We start from the raw sequence: 24,375 nt of genomic DNA, 5'->3' as shown, positions 1-24,375 counted from the left end.
GATATGTGTGGCAACGAGGCTCCGTCGTGATTGTTTGCAGGTAAACAGGTTGACAGTCTAAAAATAAGAGGTGAGTGAAGCAACCTAACCTGGAGCAGATGAGCTGTTTTACAGACACAATGAACTGGCGACGTGCTATTAATGCCCCAGGAATTAAAATATCAGGATAAAATGCAGGATTGGATGCAGGCTTTGACACAAAAGGTTCACTGGAGTCCGAGGAGAGTTTCGCATATGCTTGTGAAAATGTACAAAATGCACAAAGATAAAACATTCGTATGCCTTGAGCTTTTTCACATTTTTGTCATGACACAATCATCCATCCATCCATTTTCTTTCACCCTTGTCCCTCAGTGGGGTCGGGGGGGTTGCTGGTGCCTATCTCCAGCTGGTGTTCCGGGTGAGGGGTGGGGTCACCCTGGACAGGTCACCAGTCTGTCGCAGGGCAACGCAGAGACACACAGGACAAACAACCATGCACACACACACTCACACCTAGGGGAGAGGCCAATCAACCTGACAGTCATGTTTTTGGACTGTGGGAGGAAACCGGAGTACCTGGAGAAAACCCACGCATGCACAGGGAGAACATGCAAGCTCCATGCAGAGGGACTGGGGCCGGGAATCGAACCCAGAGCCTTCATGCTGCAAGGCAACAGCTCTACCAACTGCGCCACTGTGCAGCCCCGCCCCCCCACTTTACTCCAATACCTCTAAATAAAAATCAGTGCAACCAATTGTTCAGAAGTCACCTAACAGTCTGCATGTGTGTAGTTCTGCTTCACCAAATAAAATCTCAATAAAATCCATTTGCGTTTGTGAATGTAAAGTTGCAAAATGTGGAAAAGTTAAAGGGCTGGGAAATACTTTTGTAAATCATTGTGAAACCACTGGATAAAATATGCTAAACAACACACTTTTCACAGCAAATACGCTTCCTTCACTCTTGTTTGCGTCATGATTTTCGGTTTCCTCTCCACACCCATTTCCCCCCCCTTTGCAAATGTCACCGCAAACCACCAGAAACCCTTTTCCGTGTGTCTCTGGTTAGAGCCGCCACTGTCGAGGGAAACACTGGCAGCTACTGTGAACAGACAGGCATGAGTCGCCCTCGCAGCCCAATATAGCCACTCGGGATGGCACATGCAAGAAGAAATACCTGACTGCTCGTGTAACTTAATGTGGCTAAGGCGTAGTGTTTCAGAGGAAGGACTGAAGGAGAGAGGAAAACAAAGCTGCTGACTGGTTACAGCTGTTCTTCACGATGGCTGATCAAAGGCAAGCTGATGGATGAAAATCCCCTGCAACTCAAACGGCACTGATTATCAGGAGAGCAATACATCTCATATACTTTCCAAAGGAAATTATATGCATCAGATCTTGGATCGCATTGGTATAATAGCTTTTGAGTGTACACTCCTTTTAGGGGGAAAAAAAATAAGCTATTTTAAACTGCTGGGGCTCTGTGTCAAATCTTTGATTGAAGTTGGGTAAAATTTAAATGTAAAGTCATTTAAACTAATGAGAAAGTTAGGAGAAAAAAAAAGTTAGAAATATGGTTGAAATTAAAGCGACATAAATTTTATTCAACATCACATGTTTGTGCATTCAACGCGTCAAATTGTAATTCGGTGACTTCTAAATGCATCTGGCTGCAGTGGATTTTAGTTAATCGTATTGGAGAGAAGAGAGCTCTGAATGGAAAACTGTATGGTACGCTTAGCAAATTAATTTTTGTAAACATTTGCAAAAACATGTCAAATTCAATTATGATTTAATTTGTGTTGGTCTATCCCATAAAATCTCACTGAAATGTTCCGTCTTGAACAGTTTATCGCTTATGTTGACTTAGCATAAAACCCTCGACAGTTTTTGATATCAAGAGTGCTGCCTGTTGGAGCACAATATTTTTCTTGAATTAGAAAATAAAAGAAAAACAAAAGACCTAGCTAAATTTTGTACAAAGTACCATTTATTGTGAACAGAAACATTTCGGACTGTCTGAAAATGCTCAAACCCTGGGGGGAAAAAAGAAATAGAAAATAGTTGTTGATCTTTAAAATGCAGAACTTGCAGCACAAACCGCAGTGAAAGTTTAAACAAGGTCTTTGTGCAACTATTGAACGGCGACCCATGAAGGTCAAATGGCCGGTGGTTTGTTGCAACATCTCTTTCTTTCTCTAAACCCATGTCCATCTGCCTCGGGGTTCGGCTCCAGCTGAGGCTCAGAGGGGACGCAGCAGCAGCAGCTCAGAGGGGGGGAAACCAGAGTGGAGGAGGTCTATCTTTCAGCAGTGATGGGAAGTGATGTGAACTATGCTGAGGTAAACAACCTGAGAGGACTACACTGATTGAAAAAAGCTGCTTTGGAGCAGAAGAGCAAATGCAGAAAGTATAATAAAAAAAAGTTGACTGTAAGTGAAATAGAGTGGAACCATCTCGGAGCCAGTCGGCTGTCTCCGCAGAGTAAATAATTGACATGAATGAACGGGCAGTCGAACCATTACAGACAGACACCTGGCAAACGCCGAGCTGCTCACCTGCAGCTATTTCCTCCACACTTCTTCCACACACTGCAGGACCTAATTGTGTTGCCGATTCCCACAGACAATCTGCAGAAGAAAAGACCTCATCTCTAAGGAGTTCTCTGTACCGTATGCAAATGTTCAAACAAAGGGAGAAGTTTTCAACTTTCCCACACAAAAGCGGTCGGACAATGATAAATCGGTCAGCATCATTGCACTCAGATGTGCCCTCATGACCGACCGACCGTCTTATCACGGAAAGAGGTGGACCTCTATTATTTGTGCAGAACGTCACCAAGACGTCAGTCCTGATCAATGCGTCTATTTGCTTGGCAATTTATCTCACTGTCTGTGTGGTCGTAGCTCCGGATCCAACAAAAACCACTGCGCTTATTAGGAGTTATAACTAAAAAAGAAAAAAAGTGGATAATTTTAGCAGAAGGCGTTGGAAGATGTAATCATTTTCTATGTGTAAACTAGAGGAAAAATCAGTGAAAGCTCTGCAGCAAAAGCTCAATTTTAGGAACAAATTGACTGTCAACGGTTAATTTACACATAAACGCGGCAAAAATAATAAGACAGCCTCCATTTAGTGTTTTGTCCTTAACTGTTAAACTTATGCAACTGAGTCCTTCGCACCACAGCAGCTGCAGAAAGTTGCCACTTGTTGCCACCTAGTGATGAAATGTAAATCAGCAGACTATCGTCCAACACTGCAGGTCAGATGGTAATGATGCATGAAATTTTAAAACAAGCAGCAGGATCAGTGAGCTTAGGAGAAATGTCATCTGGAGAAAAGAGCAAAGTTTGAAACAACATGATAAATCTTATAAAAATAAGCTGTTTAATGGTCTAACTTCTCTTTTTGCAAAGAATCTTGTTGCAGAGCTGCATCCACATTGTTTCTGATAAACATCCTTCATTGGCCATCCAAAAGTAAAGTACACTAGAAAAATAAATATGCTTTTTTATTTTTTCTGCACTTTAATGTGATTTATCAACAAAAAAGGGCACAGTAAAAAAAACCGGAAGAAGAAACAGGCAAGTTGTTTTTGTAACATTAACAAATAATCAAGTAAATGTGGCATCAATTCTGTAATTTTTTTTATTGTGTGTGCGGATGAAGGTCCTTTAGGGAAATGTCTTCAGATACTAAATGTTTACTAATGCCAACATCTGAGACATTTGCAGAGCAGTTGGAATGATACTGAGATTGAAGCACACACGTACTTGACTTTGTTCACATGTAGTATGGTAGATGAGTCTGAATTCACACAAACAGCATTTTTTAAGGGGTTGCAAGCAAAGAAATTCAAAGCAATTCCTTATTTTCCATCCCACATCACTACTATGTTCTATTTTGAGATTTTTTTTTTCATAAAGTCCCATAAAATACAATTTACGTTCTTTTTGGTAATTGACAAAAATGTGAACATATTGAGGTTATATTGTAGTGAGGCACTGTACTTCAACCTGCTTTGAATAATGCTTTATATTCAAACCTATTTACAAAGGATGCATTGGAGACAGATTTCTTTATTGATAGCACATTATACAGTAACTGTGAGCCTCTGCTTTAAAAACATTTGTCTGGTTAAACTCTGATCTAATTGATTTTGTCAAATATTGTTGAAAATATCAACGAAAAAAGTTCATCAGTCACAGCAGTTACTTGATCTAGTCTGGTCTGTTCTGATATTGCATATAGCTGAACCAGTTTTTTTATTTTTATTTAAATCACAGATTGCATTTCAGTAGCAATCTGTTATAACAAAAAAAAAGACTTTACATGATCACTTAGCATTTTAGTTAATTCCAGAAAGATGCTGTGTAACTTTAGCAAGAAAAATAAATAACTCGTATTAGAAAGCAGTGAGAAGACAAGGCAGCCAAATGATACAGACGTTAATATTACTGCCTCCGATGCGTAGTTGGTGTGAAACAGTAAAAAAAACTAAAAAAACTAAAAGAAGGCACTGATACGATGATGCACTGATAAAACATAAACACAAAACTACTAGGGAAAAAAAAATTACAGTAGTTTTTATTATCCAACAGGAGTGATACTGTATTTTCTTTACTCGTGATTTATTATTTTTTAACTGTTAAGGGATTTGAACAGAAATATTTGGACGTCCTGTTTTTCAAATTGTACAGTCTGCTTGGCTCCATACCCATGATTCCACACCGCTGAAGCAGCGTCTACAGAGACGCGTTAGATGTCTGCAGTGAGCTGTCCTTTGCTCTGGATGACCCTCATGACGGATTGGACCACCTCGGATGTGGTGCCCTGACCCCCCAGATCCGCTGTGTGCAACTGCAACCAAAAGAGCACGACGTAAACAAACAGCCAATATCCCATTAAAACAAAAACATATATCATTCTTGGAGATCTAAATAATTTTAGGCTTTTTTAAATTGAGGATTTGAACTGTTCTGCAAAGGGAGCTCGTGTAACTTATGTCTTTGCTGCTCTTCACTGGTTCATTTTAGATTCCAGTTTAAAGGTTTTGCTTCAACTTTTAGGGCTCTGCATGATCAGGCCCCCCAGTAATGTGCATGACACGTTTGAGCCTCAGAGCTAGGAGCTCCGCTGATGAGAGGCTTTGGTTGGCTCCATTTAAAACCCCTGGGGAACGGTAGTTTCAAGCTGCTGCTCCCTGATTGTGGAATTTTCTACCATTGTTTTTACATTGTATCGATTCCAATGATCATTTTGAAAAACACATTTGTACAGACAGGCTTTTGAGTTAATTTGATTATGTGTTTTGTGTGATTTTCCTATGTGTTTTGTGAAGAACTTTGAGATTTTTATCTGTAAAAGGTGCTATACAAGCAAAATTGTACTTCTATCTCCAGGACTGAGAAATTATACAGCATAAAACTTCTTTTCATAAGAAAAGATGCAAACTCTACATCAGCTTGACAGGATGCTCAGCTTTAGTGGACTCACCCTAGTTTCATTCATTGTGGTGAGTACTGCATTCCTTATCAAGTTGGCATAGTCGTAAAGCCTAGACAAAAAAGCAGAAAGTGTTATTAGCTTTATGTAATGGCAATGCTATATCTTTTATCTATACAAGTAGAACGTACTTGAGGTGGTCCAGCATCATGCAACTAGCCAGCAGCATAGCAGTGGGGTTAGCAATGTTTTTCCCTGCAACACTTTTCCCTGTGTTCCTTGTAGCCTGAGATCCACAACAGAGAGAGAAAGAGAGAAATTAACCTCTTAATAAATATTTTATTTATTTATTTTTCAATCACACAACATTTACATATTTTTAAAATGACAGACATAACTATGCTGCTAATTTACAGTCACTTACTGTTTCAAACACAGCGTAGTCCCGACCATAATTAGCGCCAGGCACAAGGCCAGGCCCTCCCACCAGGCCGGCGCACACGTTGCTGACAACGTTCCCATACAGATTAGGCATCACCATCACGTCAAACTGTTGGGGTTTGGACACAAGCTGGAAATGCAGAAGAAATCACAGTAAGAAAAAAAATATATACTTTTTTTTATTTTTAAACTCCCACACTAAATCCACTCATTAAGATTTCCCACCTGCATGGTGGTGTTATCCACGATCATGCTGTCAAAAGTGATGTCAGGGTATCCAGAGGCCACTTCCCTGCAGCACTGCAGAAACAAGCCGTCTCCAAGCTTCCTGTGGTGACGAACAAACCGATGGATATTCCAAAAATAAAATATATTTACAAAAAAAAATAAAAAAAACGAAGGATTGGACTATTTGTCACTCACATGATATTGGCTTTATGCACTGCAGTGACCCTGCGGCGACCTTTCTCCCGAGCCAGTTGAAACGCATACTCAGCAATCCGGAGGGAATTGGTCCTGGTGATGATCTTCAGACACTCCACTACCCCCGACACACTCTAAGACAAAAAAAACTGATAAATTATGTCACAAATAACCAGTACAGTTCTAATAATGTTTTCAAATGACACCTTAAAAACAAGATGGAGATCTGAGGAAATTAATAAGGCAGCCATGACTCTACAATGTGCCAATATGCTGAAGATTTCTGGGTAAAGTCTAAGGTTCAAATCACCACAAGCACAGCGACTTTCCTGTTGATGTTTCAACAAACTTGTGTCATAGCAAACACTCTGCCTCTTTTTAAACCTTCAAAACATGTTAAAAGTCTTTAACGACAGAACTCATACATTACACCAGCCAAATCGACCAGACTGACAACGCCGCATTTATTATCAGCAATAGTGCAGAGTAGAAAAGGTGGAAAGAAGTTGCATAAACGAAGAACCTAGAAACTTGATCTGGCTGAAACAACAAATTAAATAAATCAAACCATGAAAAAAAATGGAGTAGAAAGAAATCAAGAATTGAACTCACAGTAGATTCTCCCAAGTAAAAATCCACTTTTCTGTTCAACATATTACTGTCGCTGATAAAGATTCTTTCATGATTACATGTGAGGTAATAGAGGGTTCATCTTCTCATCACACCTAAATTAGATCTGACTAACAAACCTAATCTACTACTTACTGAGACAGCTGCACCAGTTTAGACAGTTTAATGAAGTCAGTATTGATTCATGTCAGCAGCTGAGTTTGAGCAAGCCGTTTCTGTATTTTTAAGCTTACATAAATGTCAGCATTTATGTAAAAAAAAAAAACCCCAAAGAAACACTATAAAACAGTGGGAGGAAAAGTAGAAGTCCAACAAAGCAACAGCAGCAGAGCACTGATTTATTTCTCCCAGTCTGACCTCGTGTTCCAGACTGCTGTATTCTCCTTCTGTGTTCTCCCTGATGATCATGATGTCGATGTTCTTGTGCCGAGTTTGGACTCCAGGGAGGGACTGGCAGTGCATCACGTTGGCATACAGATCCAAGCTTGTGCTGTTGAAGGAGAAAAATGATCGACCCGAGCGCACGCAGGGGACCAAATTAAGTTAGAAAGGTGAACCATCTGACAAAACAGGGCATTTATCAAGGGAGCTAAATATTTTATCCACACCTACCGTAGGAGATTATTTCTGGATTTCACAGATGGCGGCATGGTATGTTTGGTCTCTATGTTACCTAACAGGAGGGTTGGGTAATTCTGAAGTTAGACTGTAGTAATGTGGCGTTATGATGAATAACGTGTTACCCTCCCTCCCCTCGCATTTTTACAGTCTGAATGAGGCTAAAAGACGCAGCTTAGCTTACCTTTAATAGCAACTCCATTTCGGCGGATGGCGGTAATGGCGTTATCGATATCGTCCTCGGCCTCCAGCGCTGAGTTGACATGCACGACCTCAAAGTCCACAGGCACACAGCTGAACCTACAGGCGTGATTACCAGTGATGAAGGGGGTCGTCATCTTTTTATAGTCGAGTCTAATCAGGATTTAGCTCTGAGGGAACTAACCTGAAAACCTCTCTAACGTGACTCAGAAGCTCTGGACCGATTCCATCCCCAGGTATCAGCGTCACGGTGTGTCGACCTCCGTACTTTGCAGGAGGTGGCTGAAAATACCACCATTAAACCCCATATTAACTATTTTAACATAACAGGAATCCTGCTATTTTTGCTAACTTGAATTAATAGGCTACAAAGGAGTTGAAAGGCTGTGCACTTTAGTAATACACTAATTGATAAAAAATGAAGCAAGCATTCATAAATGCCAAACATGTTTAAATTGTTAAATAATTTACAAAGTGCTGTAATTTAACTTTTCATTTAAAATACAGTTTTTGTGCTGGGCTAAGTAGTCTGACGTTGGTTAAATGTTGAGTCTTGAGTATTAAATGTTGATTCTATTGGACAGGATGAACTTTCAACTTTCAAGTATAAAATTACATTCGCAATTGGATTTAGGTCTGGACTTTGACTAGGACATTTTAAGGTAAATATATTTTGATCTAAACATTCCACTGTACCTCTAAGAGTATATTGACTCAGGAAAAAGGAATCATACCTTCATTTCTAGTCAATTAGATTGCTGTAATTAACTGTTTGCTGGCTGAACTATAATGAAATGGTTTAGATCAAAACACATGGCCCAATCAAAGTTTAGACCTAAATCCAACCGAAAATCCGTGGAAAGAAAAAAAAAGTTGCTATTCATAGATTCTCAATCGTTCCTCAAATCTGCCTTATTTTGAGCTATAAAGTATTTTAACAAAAGTTTTTTAAAAAGCGGTTCTAAAACTAATGACTCAAGCTGAATACATTCAAGTTGATCCTTACATATTTTTATTAGTAGTTTAAAGTGTTTCTCTGAGAGCTATATTTCGCACTGAGAAATTGTGGTCTAGATTTTATTCTGAAAATTGTCTTTAGATAGTTTTGTCATGTTGGTCACACATAACCACAAAAGAGATGTTTTATTTGCAACATAAATAGCCACAAGTTTTATGAAAACTTGTGAAAAATTTATGAAATATATAGAAGGTATCTTATCTAGCTCAAAAAGATCCATTTACTACTGCTCACTATTGTGAACTGAGAACTTCAAACAATCCTGACAAGAAAGTCAGCTGTGATGCAACAGTGAACTAAAACACCATAAAGGTAGCAATTGTTTGCAATAAGGCACTGTCAGAGTTTTGCAAAGTGCTATCTCATGAATACATTTGTGTCTCTACTCTAAGTTGGAAACAAGGTGAGATGGACCATCCCGTTCTTGGAGAAACCGGTTTCAGCTAGTTCAGAGAAACCGCTCTACCCCTTATCTTTAAGTTTCTGTTTTATGACCGACCCTCATCCCGCTTTCAGTGAAAGCTGGCTGTTGCAGGGGGACAAGTTGGAGTTGTCCTGAGGCACCACTGAGACTCTCCCTCTTTGCAAAAGCTGAAGAGATAATACTCTGTGGTTCTTTATATGTACAGGTTAAAATACCCAACAGGTACAAAGGAAAAAAACTGTTTTTTTTACCGTTAACGTTGGTGTAAAGTATTTTAATATCAATCTGGCACAACTGGAATAACTATTAGAATAGTTATGAATTTTTTTTTTATTTAAGCGCACATTTAATGAATTACTTGAACACCTCATGTGATACAAACTGATCATCTTCCATGTATTGCAAATGTTCTTAAACATACAGTACAGTTGCATGAAGAATGGAGAGACACCAATCAGGTTTTACCCAGCAGGTTTGAGATCTAAGCTCCCATCCCGCCCCAAAAAGAGTGCTACACATGCAATAGAACAAACAAAATTATGAAACTTATTTTATACAGGAAGCAATTCAGAATCTGACTAAAAATTAAAGAATAAAAAGATTATCCAGATTTATGCATCAATGTATGTGGCCAACATTTTTTTTACTTTTAGAAATTGAACCAACATGCAAGCACCTAGTAGATGTGTTTATAAACAAAATGATGGATGGTTTTAATTTAATGCATTTAATGTAAAGGAGTAAAATGCCTTTGTGATTACTCAGCGTGACTGGCTAGGAAAATCAGATGATCCCAGTCTTGGACTGATAAATTGATGCATTCCTTCCAACAAACAAACATAAGTCCAGTCATGCATTTTAACCCAAAGCAGGCTAAATCAAAAGTCAGCTACTTACAATGTTGTCGCTCTGTTGATAAAGAAGAAAGATAAGGAAGGGAGAATAATCATCAGTTTGATTGTGACATACAACAACTGATTAAAACCAAAAATGTGAGAAATGAACACAGGACATTTTGACACTCCCATGATCCCATAGAAAGAGAAAATGCAGTATGGCTTACTGACAGAAATCAGAGAGCAGTAGTGTTTTAGGCATTTTGTATTGAGTCGAGTAAAAAAAAAAAAAAGAAAAAACAACTACTAAGATTTAATTCTGCTTCTGCAAGGACAGTCTCAAATACTCACAACATGAAGTGTTTTAGTCCGGTGACTTGTCAAATTTGTTCCAAATACCTGAAAAGTTTAACAATACGAGATTTTTGAGTGAACCCCAATAATACTCACAAGGTGGCACTGATGTTATATTATTTGACCTTGTGTCTAGTACAAAAATACAAACAGTAACTGCAGCCTTAGGCTAAAATTACAGAATGATACAACAAATCAAGCTTGTTTCGTCTTACTTTAACTGTATTTCCCAAGTGTCGACCCCAGAGAGGATTTATAATCCTGGAGACAGAAAGCACAGCACTGTGAGCAGCCATCTTGATTATGAGGAAGCAGCCGTCGCGTGCGAGTGCAAGTGTCTAATATGTTTTTTATATTCGCTCTTATTAATTGTTTTAATTTAAAAAAAACAAAATACATTTATTTTAACATTTTTAAAGACAGCTTGAAAATAAATAAAAAGCTAAATAAAAATAGAGATAATGTAATACCCACGTGAGCAGTTTTGCGCATGCTCAATGCATACCGACTGGATGTGGGCACATCCGGAAGTGATAACAGGATGAAAATAATCAGTTTTTCCTCGTCTTGCTGACAGCGCTCATCATAAAACGCAGATTGGGATTTTGGACTTCGGTTTCTTTAGTCTAGAATATGCCTGTTAAGCCGTCTCAATGAATAAACTGCGCAGAAAACATTGAAAGTCCGGCGCAAAGGGCAGTGACTGATTAATTTGTGCGGCTGTGTCCCATCAAAGGAGACGAGCTTAAGTCAACGCTCGCTCACTTTAGGACTAGATAAAGTAGGTAAGATTTGCTATTTTAATTTAAGCTATGAATACGAGAAACTAGGTATATGACTTACGCGTCCGTTTCTGTTTGTCTGGATATATATATCAACATACGTTTACTTGTAGCAGACTTATTATAATTTCAGCAGCTATATAGCTACCAGCCAAAAGAAATCTTAACCATTTCACAGAAATGCATCTAATGCCTTCAGAAAGTTATATGTAAAGAAAAGAGAAGATAACTGAAAAGTCAGTTTATTTCATTCAGTTTAAAAAGGTTAAATTATAATTTAGACTTATTACACACTCAAAATGTAATTTATGGTGTAAACATTCTTTTACACCATATTCATTGACGCCATCTGTGAGGGTGGAGACTATATATTTTGCTTAATTAATTTATTCATGTAAAAAATACAGATTTATTTGAAGGTGAAGTCAGTAACTCTTAAAGTGCTCAAACTTTTCAGCTAGGAATTTTGACTTCAAGGGACCTTTCTGTTATTTCAACAGCATCATTAATCTGACCATACCAACTTTGGATTAAAACTCAACATGAGGGAATTTGAAAAATTCTTTACCAATGTCTCTTATTAGAAAGTTTACAAACTACTTAATAGTTTGAGAAATCTAACTGCTTTCAAACATCCGGACTTGCTTGAGACCAGTAGGACATGATTTAAAGCTATTTTTTCAGTCCTCAAGTCCCACTGTCCTTCATGTTTTTGTTGTCTCCCCTTCGTCACACCCGATTCAAATACTATGCATGGCATAAAGTGCTGCAGAAAGCTGCCATCACCCATTTGTTTAAGTCAGGTGTGTGACCTGAAACTCTCCAAATACCAGCAGGGACATAAATACTTAATTTTAATGGGAGCTTGGTTGATATAGAGTGTATTGGGAGTATGGATCTCGATAACACCCCCTATGTGCATTAAGGATGCAGGAGTCTGTCACTAAAATAGCTCTCTAGTTTAATAACATCCATCACAACTAAGCAGTGGAAAGTAATTTATGTACAGTCTACATAAAATACTGTGATACTCCATGTTGGTGAGCTACGAGTCACACAAAGGTGATCATACTGATCACCTGAGGAATTTGCCCACAAACTATGCAAAATTAAAAACATTAACTTAAGACTTCAAAAATCTACAGATTTTTTTTACAAATAAAAAGCTAAACTAAATCTTAATCTGATTATCAAGTGTGTTTTAGAGAAAATAGTTTTTGATTCTGTTTCAACAAGCCTGCCACTTATTAAAGCATTAACGCTGACATTTTGTAATCATTTAAATATGATTGTTAATCAAACAAGTAAATCAAACAAAGGAATCTTTCATAGACATTCAGACAAACATTCTTGACTAGGGTCTGTGCATATATTTGTAAGAGTAAGACGATGCTGAATTTTTAGGACCCACATTCTTTCCTCTTGACATGCATTGCAGATTTATGTAAATTTGTAATTCCCCAAGCAATACTAAAAAAAAACCGCCATTTTTCTCTTGATCATCTGATGAAATACTTTAAAACACTACAGTTACAGTCAAAATTCTTCATACCCTTGTAGATTCAAATTTAAGCAAATTTCTATATATATAATTTCAACTTCAAAAACTGGAAGCTCATCACACAAGAGAAATGATGAAAAATACCAGTGAGAACTTGTAAAAAGTTACTCAGCAGTGGTAAGCAGTTCTGATTGCTTTAATGCAAGTAAAGCTTTTTCCTGGATTATTTTTAAGATCTGTTTTTGTAAGTGCAGTGACTGGGAAAATTAAAATTAACTATGTGTTGTAGAAAATGCAGTAAGAGTATACATAAACATTTGAAGACCTGTTGAAATGGATGACAACAACCATTAGCAGAGGAGCAAATCCAGCAAGGCAGACTTTGAAAAGAAGAAACTATGGCATTCTCTTGTTTTCTTATGAACAATATTTTGGAAGGAGCCCTCAAATGTTTTGCAGCTGAAAGAAAAACAGATTTCAACAATCGTACAGATACAAATGAACAAATGACAGAACAGTTAAGTTATAAAATTAAAGACAGCTGAAATAAACAACCTTTTAACTATGAGAACAGTTAAACCATACACAGAACATGGCAAAATGCACATGAAGCCCTGCATATAATTACTTTTTACTACTTGTAAAGAAAACACAAAGTTGACTACTACTGGTTGCTAACCAGTAATAGTCTACGGTGAGCATTGTCATGGTAACTATCAACTGTAGCATCAACTTGTATAGTAATAAAAGTCAGGAGAAAATAACTCTGACTAAAAAATTAATTTGAAGAAACCAATTTTGATTTGAACTATAGTTAAAATTGAACCCTATTACATATATTAAATTCCCTCAACGTGCCTGACTCTAACCTCTTGTTTGTCCTGTCTACAGGTCTATGAGACGGTGAATCATGAGATTGACAGGTGAGTCGTAAGTCTTCAGAGAGTTTTGTCTGACGTGTCTTTTGCCTGAACTTGTGTGTCGTGATTCTGTTAACAGCCCCCCTGCGAGGCGTGGTGGTTCTGCTCCTGGTGGGCTTCACCTGGCTGCTCGCAAGCGCATTATTTGGAGGAGACGGCAGTTTATCTGTGCGAAGCATCTTCACTGGTAAAATGAGTTATCTTCACTTATTTTGTGGGTTTAAGCAGAAATATCAAAGAGAACTTTCAGATTTTTATAGATGTTTTTTATGTTAGATTTCAATTTTTTGTTTGATTAAACAGAAAAACCAAGCTGAAAGCATCATAATGGGTTTTATCTTCCATGTCTGAAATTTTAGTCACTAAAGATAAACCCATTGGTAAAAAAGAAAAAAAAAAGATTAATCGGCTTCTCTGATGAACATTAGATGTACATGAAGGATCAGGGTTACTACATAGCAAAATCAAATCAAGTGTTTTATTTTGGATACTATTTAATGTAATCTGAAGACCTGTTTACATTTCCAGGCACAAAGGAGGAGCCAACCCAATGTAAGTATGACAGACAAAGTACGCACCGATGCTCTGTTAGTTTGTGATTTAACTATTGTTGACTTGTATATCATCTATTTCAGCTGAACCACGTCCTCGGAGGTACAAATGTGGACTTTCAGCACCCTGTCCTTCAAAGCATTTGGCTTTCCGTCTGGTGTCTGGAGCTGCAAACGTCATTGGCCCCAAAATCTGCTTAGAGGACAAGATGTGAGATTTGGCACTGTGAACTTCTCTTCTCCTCGTTTACATCTTTATCTCCCCTGCTGCCCCCTTTTCATTCATTCCGTTTCACTCTGTTATGTTTTTCTTTTTCTTCTTTGCTTTCCTAACAAGACCTCCAAGTATCTCAGGGGAGCTTGATGCAAGTATTGTCTTAGTTTGGTGGTGCTTTATTTTTTGTCTTGTTAGGCCTTTCCTTTGCACTGGTGCCTTGTTAGTGTGTAATGTAGTGTAAATAGGTGCAGAATTGTGCCCTGCTAAAGTCCTGATACTTAGACATTTTCATAAATTCCCACATTAGAACATTAACTTTAGTGTAGTTTGTTGTGATATCAAGTAATAGATCCACACACAGTGGAAGGAAAGTTTGGCATAATTTCAGAAATGTTGTTATAAATAGAAAGCTCACCTTTCTGATGTTTGGACATTCCTAATCCAAACTGTTTCCTTGTAGCTGTGGCTGCATATTTGGAGTTGTTGTTCTGCTGCCTGTTTTAAAATCTCTAACAGACTTTTATCCAGGATTACCAAACATTTAGCTCCCTTCATACTTGAATGAACTCTGGACAACTTCCCCGTCCTTCCTTATCTGAACTACCCCTAAGTAGGTTTTCATTTGTGCAGTATTTAATGTATTTTTGGTGATAGATTGAACAGTATTGTGTGCTAAACTGCTTCAGACTCTGACCTGTCTGCTGTGTTCCTTGGTTTTCACTATGCTGTTTGTTCACTAACAAACCTCTGAGGCTTTCACAGAACTGCTGGATTCATATTCAGATTATATTACACACATGCAGACTTGATACGTAGATTAGCTGACTTCTGAAAGCAGTGAACTGAATTTTTTTAGGGGATTCAATCTCACATTTATACTCACAACTATGCTGACATTTTTGTTTTTCGACCACTTACATTTCTTAGAAAAATGTGTCTGTTTACACATTATATTGTGACAAAATGTGTACAAGTTCAAGGAAGAGAAACACTTCTGCTACGCACTGTAAGTTTATATTAAAGACTTGTGTCTCTGTCTCTCTCAGATTAGTGAGCAGTGTGAAGAACAACGTTGGTAGAGGACTTAATATAGCTTTGGTGAACGGTGAGAGACTCATCTTCAACTTATGACAAACTGTTATATTTATTTTAACTACTGATTGCAGTAAAGTTTTAACACTTTGTTTCTTTGGTTTAGGGGTGACAGGCGAACTATTGGAGACTAGAACCTTTGACATGTGGGCAGGAGGTAATGAAATGGTGCTTAATCTGTATTCCAGTCCTAGTGGCACACAAGACCCATGAAGTGAAACTCACAGTTTATCTAACTCTTCTTTTCAGATGTGTCCAACTTGTTGAAGTTTCTGCGGCCCCTTCACGAAGGAACACTTGTGTTTGTTGCTTCCTTTGACGATGCTGCTACAAAGTAAGAATCAAGGATGTGTGATTAGCTTGGTATGAGAACTCTGCTTATTTATTTGTTGTCCCCTCAAAATTTTAGTTTTATGTAGAACATGTTGTTTGATAGAACTGGATGAGTAGCCAATTATGCATTGCTGGTTACGAAATGCAAAATTGGTGACCAACAATGATGCATTTATATTGTAAATGATGCTGCTTTATTTGTAATAATCTTGTTCAGCTGATTCACATACTTGGTATTTCCAGTGCAAATAAAGGAAAAACACCAATGCATGAGCTGTAAAACATCAAAAGATTTAAATGGTGTGTCATTTAGTCTGTGTACTGATTTGCATGTCATATACAGTTCTCTAACAATTTGGTTTTTTTCTTTGTCTTGGCAGACTGAATGATGAATCTAGACGTTTGTTTGAGGAGCTTGGTAGTACAGCTGTGAAGGAGCTGGCCTTCAGAGACAGCTGGGTATTTGTTGGAGCCAAGGGCATCGAGAACAAGAGCCCCTTCGAGCAGGTATGAGCCGACTCTATCAGTCTGCACAGGATGTTGGTAAAGACCTGCTGCGGCATTCTCCTGTGCTCCATCTGTGTGCTACATTTGCCAATAGCTTTACTTTATGAGACAAATTATTTTAATGATTTTGGTTAAGTTGGCCTAATTTAGTTTTTTATTCACCGTCTATTGCGACTTTTGTTTTTAGTTGTTTCTGGATGGTTTCATCTCCACTGCAGTGGTTGTATTAAAAAATTATATAAAGTAACCAATAAGAAGTTTAATTATTCTCACTTTAGGTAGGAATAAAATACTTCACTCTCACTGAAATTGCTATTAAACCTTCATCATTTAAAATAAAAAAATAGTTGCACAAGTTTGAATTGTGAATTATTATTCTCTGTTATTTATATATATAATCTTTGGGTAAATGTAATTTAGCTAGCTGCAAAAAACCCATATAGCTTTCATGACCATGAACAATCTTTCAACGTAGTTCTGATGCATCGTCTTCCTGGCACAGATCAGGCCTTTAAGCATACTCTATAAATTTTAAATAGACCTCAGGCCGGAGCCGTTCTAGAAGTTTTCAGTTCTGATGTGTGTTTGGGATCATTGTCCTGTTGGAACACGCAGCCATGTTCGTTTTGGTTCTGGTCTGCTCTGCATCCCCAGAACCAGAAGCAAACAAGAACTTGATTGATTGAACTTGATTGATAAAGTAGCCAAACTCCTTCTGGAGAATGCCTTATGGTCAGAGGAGCCAAAGTTTGAGCTATTTGGACAAAGTTGCCATAAAATATATTTGGAGGAATCAAAGTGATGCCTCAGACCTAAACATCTTTCTAACGATTGAGCACGGTGATGGTGGCATGATACTGAGGGTCTGTTTTGCAGCCGTTGGTACTGCTGTGTCACACAAAGTGGAAAAACAATAAAGGGGGGGGAACTTGTTCAACTTCACCTGAAACCAATTCCTAGATGGTTAAAGGAGACACAGGAGGCAGTGGAACCAAACACGCATCAAAACTGGTTTTAGAAGGGATAAAGCAGGCTAACATTAAGCTTTTGTATTGACTCCTACCCTCAGTCTCTCTTTTTTTTTAATTTATGGGCTGTGCTTAAAAGCCTGCTCCTGCCGGGAAACCAACCAATTTAAATACGTTCAACTATTTCTGATAAAAAAGAACATATGTCAAACAACAAGGCAGAATAATCCCATAACCATGTTTTCAAAAATGATATGATTTCTCTGCAGCTTTATCCAAATGCATTTATCTAAACATATATTTAGATTTTTTTTCTGTATGGATTAGGAAAAAAAAACACAAATTAAACACAATTATTTAAAGTTTTGTTTTTAACCATCACTGACGTTTTGTCATCATATCCGCCTGAAGAAAAATCGCTTGGCTATGCTGTTAAAAAGCCCAACATTAGTAAGATTGTCATTAGTACAGCTAAGCTTCTCAGCAGCACAATAAAAGCATTGTGGAAGTTTAAATGATTAATGTAGAAGCAGTGAAAATGTTTGCCATGAAACCATTAGCCAGCTTTGAAATGAAATTGTGTAGATATTGAAGTACTAGTTTCATTAAAGACTGAAAAATATTAAAGACAGCAGAGAGCATCTGCAGCTAATGTGATGGTTATGTGTTGTCAAAGCTGTTTCCATTTTGTGGTCATATTGCGTAAGATCTCACTTAAAATATAAAATAATAACATGGATAAATTACTACAAAACCACTGAATCACATATAACATAGGAAACTCATTTGGGTTCAGCAGAGTAGAAACCATTAGGCTATAGCTGCTGCTGTTGGGGCCTGAGATGCTGACATCAGTTCTGTTTGGCTGTTTTTGTTTCCTATAGCGTATGAAGAACAGTAAGAGCAGCAACAAGTATGAAGGCTGGCCCGAATCCCTGGAGATGGACGGTTGTATTCCCCTGCGGCCGCCCCTTGAAGGTTAATTCTGCTTCAGATAGTCCCATAGACGTCACTGCGACACCTGAAGTCTTAGCAGGGAAACAAGGTGACTGCAGAAGGCCTAGAAGCTTCTGAATACCTGAAGCACTTCACAGGATACACAAGTAATATTTTCTTTTGTCCTGCTTTGGAAAAGGAATAAACTGAATGCACAGATTATTTTTGAGCTGGAACCAGTTTGTAAAGGATTTCAAACTAAGCTTTCTAAGCTGCTTTTTAGCTGAGGAAATGTTCTAGAAACAATGAAAATTATATCAAGGTAAGCAAATCTTGATATAATTGTTTGCTGGCCAAAGTGTGTAACTTTAATGAGTGAATATAGCTTGATTGAAATTTATAAAGCTCTAATTAAAAAATAATATATATATATATATAATTTGCTCGTAGGGTGTGTATTCTAAGTTTGAGCAACAGAACTCAGTTAAATATTTGCACATTGTGATAAAAAATATCTCATTCCTAATCCACATATCAGAAACAACCTGGAAGTACTCTGTCATTAGCATGGGCTCTGTGGATAGATTTAATGCTTGCATACTTATCGTAAATGTAATTCAAACTCTACTAAAGCTGTTATGCCTAGCATTAACTGCCATAATGTCCATAGAACTTGATGCACCAGATGTTGCCTACGCGTTTACAGATTCCTTTGGCCTTAAAAGATACACAAACAGAAATAAAACTATTTATTTAAAATTTTTCTACGCAAAAAACAAGTTACAATTTAAGTTTGCCTTGAATGGTTTTGCAGTCTCAGGTCCAGAAACATTTTTCCACTGAGTTCTTTCCAATCTTTTGCATATGGTCGAGTGTTTTTTGTTTTTGTTTTTTGTTTTTGTCATAAATGAATGTATTCACTTGGCCTCCTTCAAACCCGTTAAGAAAAAAACATGTAAATAATATACTATTTAACTTTTTGACTTCAAGTACATTTTAAAACACTCAATTGTTAATTTTGTGTAAATGTCATTTTCTAAAAACAGTAAAGTCTGTTACATTGTGACATCAAAAATGAAGAATAAAGAAAACAAATCCATATTTGTCTTTTTTTTATGTCCTTCAATCGGGATCAGCGCCTCTAGGGGGCGACAAAGGTTCATATCTGATGGAGGTTATTCAGTTCATTCTGCTCCAGGCATTTGCTTTTCCTAAGCATATGTTCTTATGGTTATGAAGTGAATCTGCAATATTTTCGAATTGAAAGTAACTACACTAAATATCCTAGAATCATGACATAATGAACACATTAAGTTACATTGTGCTTCAATGTGATATGGCATATGATGTTAGTAAAAGTGTGATGTAATAGTTTTATTCAGCTATTTCAGAACAGATGGCTGGACCACAAAGTTTGAAGAGGAGCTATGCTGTAAGTTGAAGTTATTTTTGACGTCCATGTACTTGTGTATATTTTTATATAATTTTTCAACTAGTCATCCTATTTTTATTTAAATAATTGCTGTGAGTTTTATGTGATATTGTACCTCCAAATGGTGTAAAAGGTTTTTGATTTAGCTAAAACATAAATATTCTACTGCACGAACACACATACGGTTGCGATGGACACAATCTGCCCAGACTTCTATATTCACACAGAAGATGCACAGTTGTTTTCAAACATCAGCCGCCTGAGAGTCTCTTCCTCCATCCTTTCACATTGATGAACGCCTAAGATAATACTCAGCTATCTGTATGAAGACAAAAATGGACATATCTGCATCACTCCAACTTTTTAATTAGTCTTCCTTTGTAAAACTAAAGTGAATGAATCCAAATTAAAATCTCTTATGTGCAAAAACGTCTGATTCAGTGTAAACCTCTTGGTAAATTACTGAATTTTTTCCTCCAATATAAGTGGAGTATTTTATCAGGTTGTGAAAATGTAAAAGTGTTCTCTTTTTAAAATTTGTGACCAAGAAATTGCAAAAACCTCGAACAGAGATCATAAACAGGTGCCGCACCGCCCTCTCGTGGTGACAGCAGCTAACTCACTTCTAGAGTCCTTATGTTGATGATGATGATGATGATGAGCCCAGTGGCAGCGCGCGCTCTGTCAGTAAGCACGCGAACCTGCTGCTGACCATTAGGAGTCTTCTTGCCAGCGATGTACACAAGTTACTGAAATTTTACGGATTACCGTCACTGGCCGACTGCAGACTGCTTGCAGCAAGCCGACCAGCCGAACAGCCAGTGGAGGAGAACATGAGTGAACCGACGTTAAGCATAGTCTGAACTGGAACACGTCCGCCGGCTGCTCGCCCGCTGCCTCGCTGTCACACACCGACACCGAAGCTCGACGGCTCCGGTGGTGGCGGAGGATTTTCCAGCCGTTATCACCGCGACTGGCCGGTAAAATGTTAGGCTTGGAGCAAACGGAGCCCCGGTTTTTTTCTTAAAGTGTGTTTTTCCAATAGGTGTAGATAATTTTTATATGAGAGTGTGATGTAAATTTGGCTTGGGTAATCCGGACATTTGTAAATAGGCAATAAAAATCCCGTTTACAGCCAGTATATTTAAGCTACCCTTTTTTTAAAAATTAAATCAACGTAGGACGGATGAGGTATGACGTTACATTCAGGTGAGTAATATTTATTTTTATTTTTTTATTACACTACAAATATTTGTCAAGAGTGTAATGTCATATAGTCCTGTGTGATTTGGGAACGGGAATTAAACTTGTCATATATTGTGTTTTCCTACCAATTATAGAAAATGTTTAGTGTATAAACACTGTAGTGTAGAGCAAACCGTGCTGTAGGAGACGGGGCCTCTTAATAAACCCGGAGCTGGCCCATCAGTTGTAGGATTTGAAGCGTGGTCCCACTTCGGGGACCATTGTTGATGTTGATTAGTGGTGCTGCCCGTCGCCCCTGTCATCTGCCTTTTTCCCTGTATGGGGATTGTACTCTTTGCCTCTCTTGTATGGCGTTTCTCAAGTCAGCTGAGCTCCCTGCTAGCCAATAGCAGTGTTTCATGTTACCTTCACGTCCAGGCATCACTGCGCTGTGTATACTGGACCCTATAAATAAACACACAATCTGCGTTTCTCAGCTTGTTAGTGCAGAATGAAGAGTTGTAGAAATTATATTTATGTGGGTTTAGAGTAAACAGAAAATGTATTTCTTGCAATGTTGAAACAATGTGTAGTGTTAGCATGAGATATGAATAAAGCAAAACCTTTCCCCTCTTTAATTCCTCTAAACTGCTAAATCGCCTGAACCTCTGGCACCCTCGTTATTCATAAAAACCCAGGGATTATTCAGAAGTGAAAGAGGTTCAGTTGTAGATAACATACTCCCAGACTATTAAGCCACTCAGTAATGTTTAATCCTGGTTCATCAGTGAGTGATTAGAAAGCTTTTCTTTCAACTAGATTTGGATGGTTTTGCCCACAGAGGGGATGCAAAGCGAACAGAAATCATAGGGGTTAGATAACACACATCTTTCTCCCTCTCTCTGTTCGCTCTATCCCTGTGAACAGTGCTGCTACAGTGTGTGTGCTGCTACCTACACTCGAGTCTCACATGCTTGACCTGGATTGGACAAAAGTCCTTGTTGTGTTTTGAGCCTTGAGTTTCCCTAATAGGATGAGAACAATCAATTGTGTGTGTGATCCCAGCAGCTGGCATTTGATATTTCTTGCAAACAGGGAAGCGGCAACATGTGCTGAACAAGTTGTTCATACTCTTAAGAGAAACCTTTGCCCGTTAGTCTTTTTGTATGTTTACTTTGGCCCATTTTTTTCTAAAGGCAAATACATATTAAGGTATTTTTAAGAGTACAGTTGAAACCAGAAGTTTACATACATCAAATAGACAAATGTTTTTGTCTCTTTGTCTGATGTTAAATTAGACCAAACTTGTCCCATTTTAAGTCGGTTAGAATGACCAAAATTATTTCTATTTGCTATATGTCACAGTAAGGAGAAAGATAATATTTCAAATATTTATTTATTAATATCTTCAAAGTCAAAAGTTTACATACATTATCTCAGTATCATTGCCTTTTAACCGTATAACGTGATTCTGGGTTTTCTTCCACAAGCTTTTTACAATAGTTTGTTTGAGTTCTGGCCCATTCCTCCTGACAGAACTGGTGGAACTGAGTCAGGTTTGTAGGCTCCACAACTGTATTCCTCCACCCCCATACTTTATAGTTAAAATAGTGTTCCCAGGCATACAAGTGTCCCCCTTTTTCCTCCAAATGCAGTGATGGTTATTATGATTAAACAGTTCCATCAAACCACAGCAAATGTCTCCAGAAATGAAGATCTTTGTCCCTCTGTACATTAGCAAACTTCACTCTGCCTTTTTGTATTTCTTGTGGAGTGATGGCTGCCTAGGAAGCCATGACATCAATATCCGCGGTTTCCATTATTATCACGAAGAGATAATAATCATTCTATATGTAAACTTTTGATTTTGAAGCAGAGCAGTCCTGAAAGAAAAACTTTTATAGGCTGTAGGAGATTAGAGTGGCGTGGAAGTCCACCTTCCAGCAGAACAATGACCCTCTCAACACAAATCCACAGCAAGAACAGAAGGGTTTAAATCAATATCAATGTGTTATTTATGCACTAATTTGTGTTGGTGAAATACATTGGAGGTTGTGATTGTAAACCATTGCAAATCAACCCAGCCACTATTTGGGAGTTATCCTCTCTCCCACTACTGAGCTCTTTAAAGGCTTGCCTCCAGAAATCTGACAGTGTGAGTCATGCCTGTTAAACGTGGTCTCTCACAGGGACCATGGTCTTTGTATTTGTCCGTCTGTGTGATCAACAACTGAGCTGCAGGGACCTAATATCATCAGTGAAGTTGCCGCTTGACTCAGAGCCCATTTGAATTTTGGCCAGCAGCTTTCAGACCTTGTGCTTCCTCTGTCTTCCCACATTACTCAGCCTCCATCCGCTCTAAATCTCTGTGAGACTAGTGCTGAGTTGGAAAGAGTCTGAAATAAGTTTGAGCATTGAATTAAGCATGCATGGAAAAGTTTGAATGACAAGCAGGTATGAATCTGTCTCTGATTTGAACAAATAGTTGTTCAACTTGGAGGCTCTGTTGTTTTTTGGTTTCCAGACAAGCAAATGTGTTAAATGTAGGCGACTCCCAGGTGCACAACTTAAGTAAGTTTACCATGTCTGCCTAAGGGCAATAGAATTATGTGCAAAACATCGCAGCTGACACCTGATCATATATCTGGAAAATATAATTTTTTATGGTTTTATTATGCTCCTCTAAGGTTGCAATGCTCACTCCTCTTTCTGCTTCACATGTAATTTGTTTCCTCAGGTAGGTGTTTGATCTCTGAAATGCCTAAGCTGATCCTTAGTCATGGAACATCTCACCCAGGAAGCGGACATTTAGGAATCTTAATCAAATGCCTGAGCCACCTCAACTGGCTCCTCTTGATGTGGAGGAGCAGTGACTCTACTCTAAGCCCCTGCCAGATGAATACATGTGAAATATTATTCTATAAAAATGTTTTTTTTTTTTTGTTTTGATGACCAACATCTCATTTTCTAAATGTTGTTAAAACTGTAAAACTGAGCAGATAACAATAAAGTTAAATATTTTTATTTCAGTCATTTAATTTATTTTTGACTTCTATTTTCTTTATATGGACATTTTATAACATTAAATAGTTGGACAGCACCAGCTCCCCGTCAGCCTGTGTCAGAGGACGTACAAGCGGAAACTATTCCTATGCTAATGTAATCACCTTGTGTTTTTTCAACTTTTCCATCCTCCAGAGGCATTCTTCCTCTCCTCTCTTCTGTTCTCCTCTTAGCTGCTATTGTTTGAGCAGAGATTTAGCTACTCGCTGCAGTCATTCACGCAAACATTGGCACATATTTTATCAGACAACCTGCCCTCAGCCCCCTTTTTGTCTATGTAACCCCCACCCCTTTATCTCGCCCTCATTCTCTTTCACTCACATTTTTCTCACCCCATCAGCCACTGCCCCTCCCTCCCTCGCGCCATCTCTCTTTCCCTCTCTTTCTCTGTTTAAAACTCTACTGTCCGCCTGCTCCCACCAACTGCAGTCCCTTCCTGTCCCCCCATGCCACATTTTATTCATTCTTTTCATCTGCATTTCCCCTCTCAGTCACAAAAACATGGCCAGCACACAC

General features: G+C 38.1%; 3 protein-coding genes across 7 annotated transcripts in view; 2 read left to right on the top strand and 1 right to left on the bottom strand.

The window, feature by feature from the left end:
* Positions 1 to 3,480: 3,480 nt before the first annotated feature.
* idh3g (isocitrate dehydrogenase (NAD(+)) 3 non-catalytic subunit gamma) lies at positions 3,481 to 10,697 on the bottom strand. The gene is made up of 13 exons (XM_008413600.1): positions 10,588 to 10,697; positions 10,370 to 10,417; positions 10,080 to 10,091; positions 7,925 to 8,022; positions 7,724 to 7,839; positions 7,534 to 7,594; positions 7,279 to 7,411; positions 6,292 to 6,425; positions 6,094 to 6,196; positions 5,852 to 5,998; positions 5,619 to 5,713; positions 5,479 to 5,539; positions 3,481 to 4,842 (listed from the first exon to the last, which is right to left on the bottom strand). The coding sequence occupies exons 1-13, from the start codon at positions 10,666 to 10,668 to the stop codon at positions 4,741 to 4,743; spliced, it is 1,191 nt and encodes a 396-aa protein (XP_008411822.1). The 5' UTR covers positions 10,669 to 10,697; the 3' UTR covers positions 3,481 to 4,740.
* Positions 10,698 to 10,879: 182 nt separating this feature from the next.
* On the top strand, positions 10,880 to 19,278 carry fam3a (FAM3 metabolism regulating signaling molecule A). 2 transcript variants are annotated; one of them, XM_008413602.2, is made up of 10 exons: positions 10,880 to 11,153; positions 13,547 to 13,578; positions 13,655 to 13,762; positions 14,104 to 14,127; positions 14,211 to 14,337; positions 15,390 to 15,448; positions 15,542 to 15,592; positions 15,685 to 15,769; positions 16,149 to 16,275; positions 18,128 to 19,278. In XM_008413602.2, exons 2-10 carry the CDS (start codon positions 13,566 to 13,568, stop codon positions 18,224 to 18,226), a joined length of 693 nt encoding a protein of 230 aa, XP_008411824.1. In that variant the 5' UTR covers positions 10,880 to 11,153; positions 13,547 to 13,565; the 3' UTR covers positions 18,227 to 19,278. The 2 variants fall into 2 exon arrangements, with proteins under 2 accessions (XP_008411824.1, XP_008411823.1); XM_008413601.2 differs by having other exon boundaries at positions 10,881 to 11,157.
* Positions 19,279 to 20,272: 994 nt separating this feature from the next.
* Positions 20,273 to 24,375, top strand: part of wnk3 (WNK lysine deficient protein kinase 3) — a 40,853-nt gene continuing 36,750 nt past the window's right edge. For all 4 annotated transcript variants that reach the window (XM_008413609.2, XM_008413605.2, XM_008413606.2 and 1 more), the window contains exon 1: positions 20,273 to 20,820. The gene's annotated coding sequence lies outside the window, so the exon portion shown is untranslated. The remainder of the gene's footprint in view (positions 20,821 to 24,375) is intronic.

Source organism: Poecilia reticulata, linkage group LG7 (assembly GCF_000633615.1).
Source record: "Poecilia reticulata strain Guanapo linkage group LG7, Guppy_female_1.0+MT, whole genome shotgun sequence".
NCBI classification, from domain to species: domain Eukaryota; kingdom Metazoa; phylum Chordata; class Actinopteri; order Cyprinodontiformes; family Poeciliidae; genus Poecilia; species Poecilia reticulata.
The sequence above is the reverse complement of the archived record's forward strand: the minus strand, read 5'-3'. Positions and strand labels throughout refer to the sequence as shown.